Raw genomic sequence first — 623 nt, 5'->3', positions numbered from 1 at the left:
TCACTAGGTGATACCCTAGTTACTTGAATGTTATTGTCCACACTCTTGAGCCACACCATGTCCATACTATTGACATCCTTGGACACGGTGTTGAGATAAATGTCCACTCCTAGTTTCTTCGCCATATTCAACGACATGTTCTGAATGGTGTGGACTTGCTTCTCATGCTGAGACTTGCACGAGACTGCATCCTTTCCTATTGCCACGGCTGACCACTTGGAGCTCTGACCATCAGGGTTGATAACATACACTTGATAGCCTGCACTTACATCCCATCCCGCCACTATGAGACATGCTCTGTACGGACGCGCACTCTTGAGGATCGTGTTCAAACTAATCAGATCCGCCATCTCCTCCACAAACTCGTCCAGTGGCATGTCTTGCTGGAAGTTCAACTTATACTTGTCCGCTATAATGTGAGCCTTGTTCATGAGGAACAGAATATCACCTGGGAACCCTGTGCCCGCTGCTATCATATTGCCACTGATCTGTATGACTCGGTTCATAGAGTGCCGCTGAGCTTCATCCAGCGAACAAATCAGGAGAATACCGTTCTCCGACTTCAAACCCATCACGGTACGAGAACATCTCACGGCCTTCTCAGCAAGGCTCACTTGAATCAC

The 623-nt window shown here is 48.0% G+C and overlaps 1 protein-coding gene across 1 annotated transcript; it reads right to left on the bottom strand.

Moving 5' to 3' along the window:
- Positions 1–5: 5 nt before the first annotated feature.
- On the bottom strand, positions 6–620 carry LOC103523703 (proteasome subunit alpha type-4-like; the record flags this gene model as incomplete). Its single annotated transcript, XM_008488724.1, has 1 exon — positions 6–620. A coding segment is annotated over one exon (615 nt), but the record flags the coding sequence as incomplete, so codon positions are not given.
- Between the last annotated feature and the right edge of the window lie 3 nt (positions 621–623).

The sequence above is a fragment of the Diaphorina citri genome, unplaced genomic scaffold (genome assembly GCF_000475195.1).
Source record: "Diaphorina citri unplaced genomic scaffold, Diaci psyllid genome assembly version 1.1 scaffold34304, whole genome shotgun sequence".
Taxonomy (NCBI): Eukaryota; Metazoa; Arthropoda; class Insecta; order Hemiptera; family Psyllidae; genus Diaphorina; species Diaphorina citri.
The sequence above is the reverse complement of the archived record's forward strand: the minus strand, read 5'-3'. Positions and strand labels throughout refer to the sequence as shown.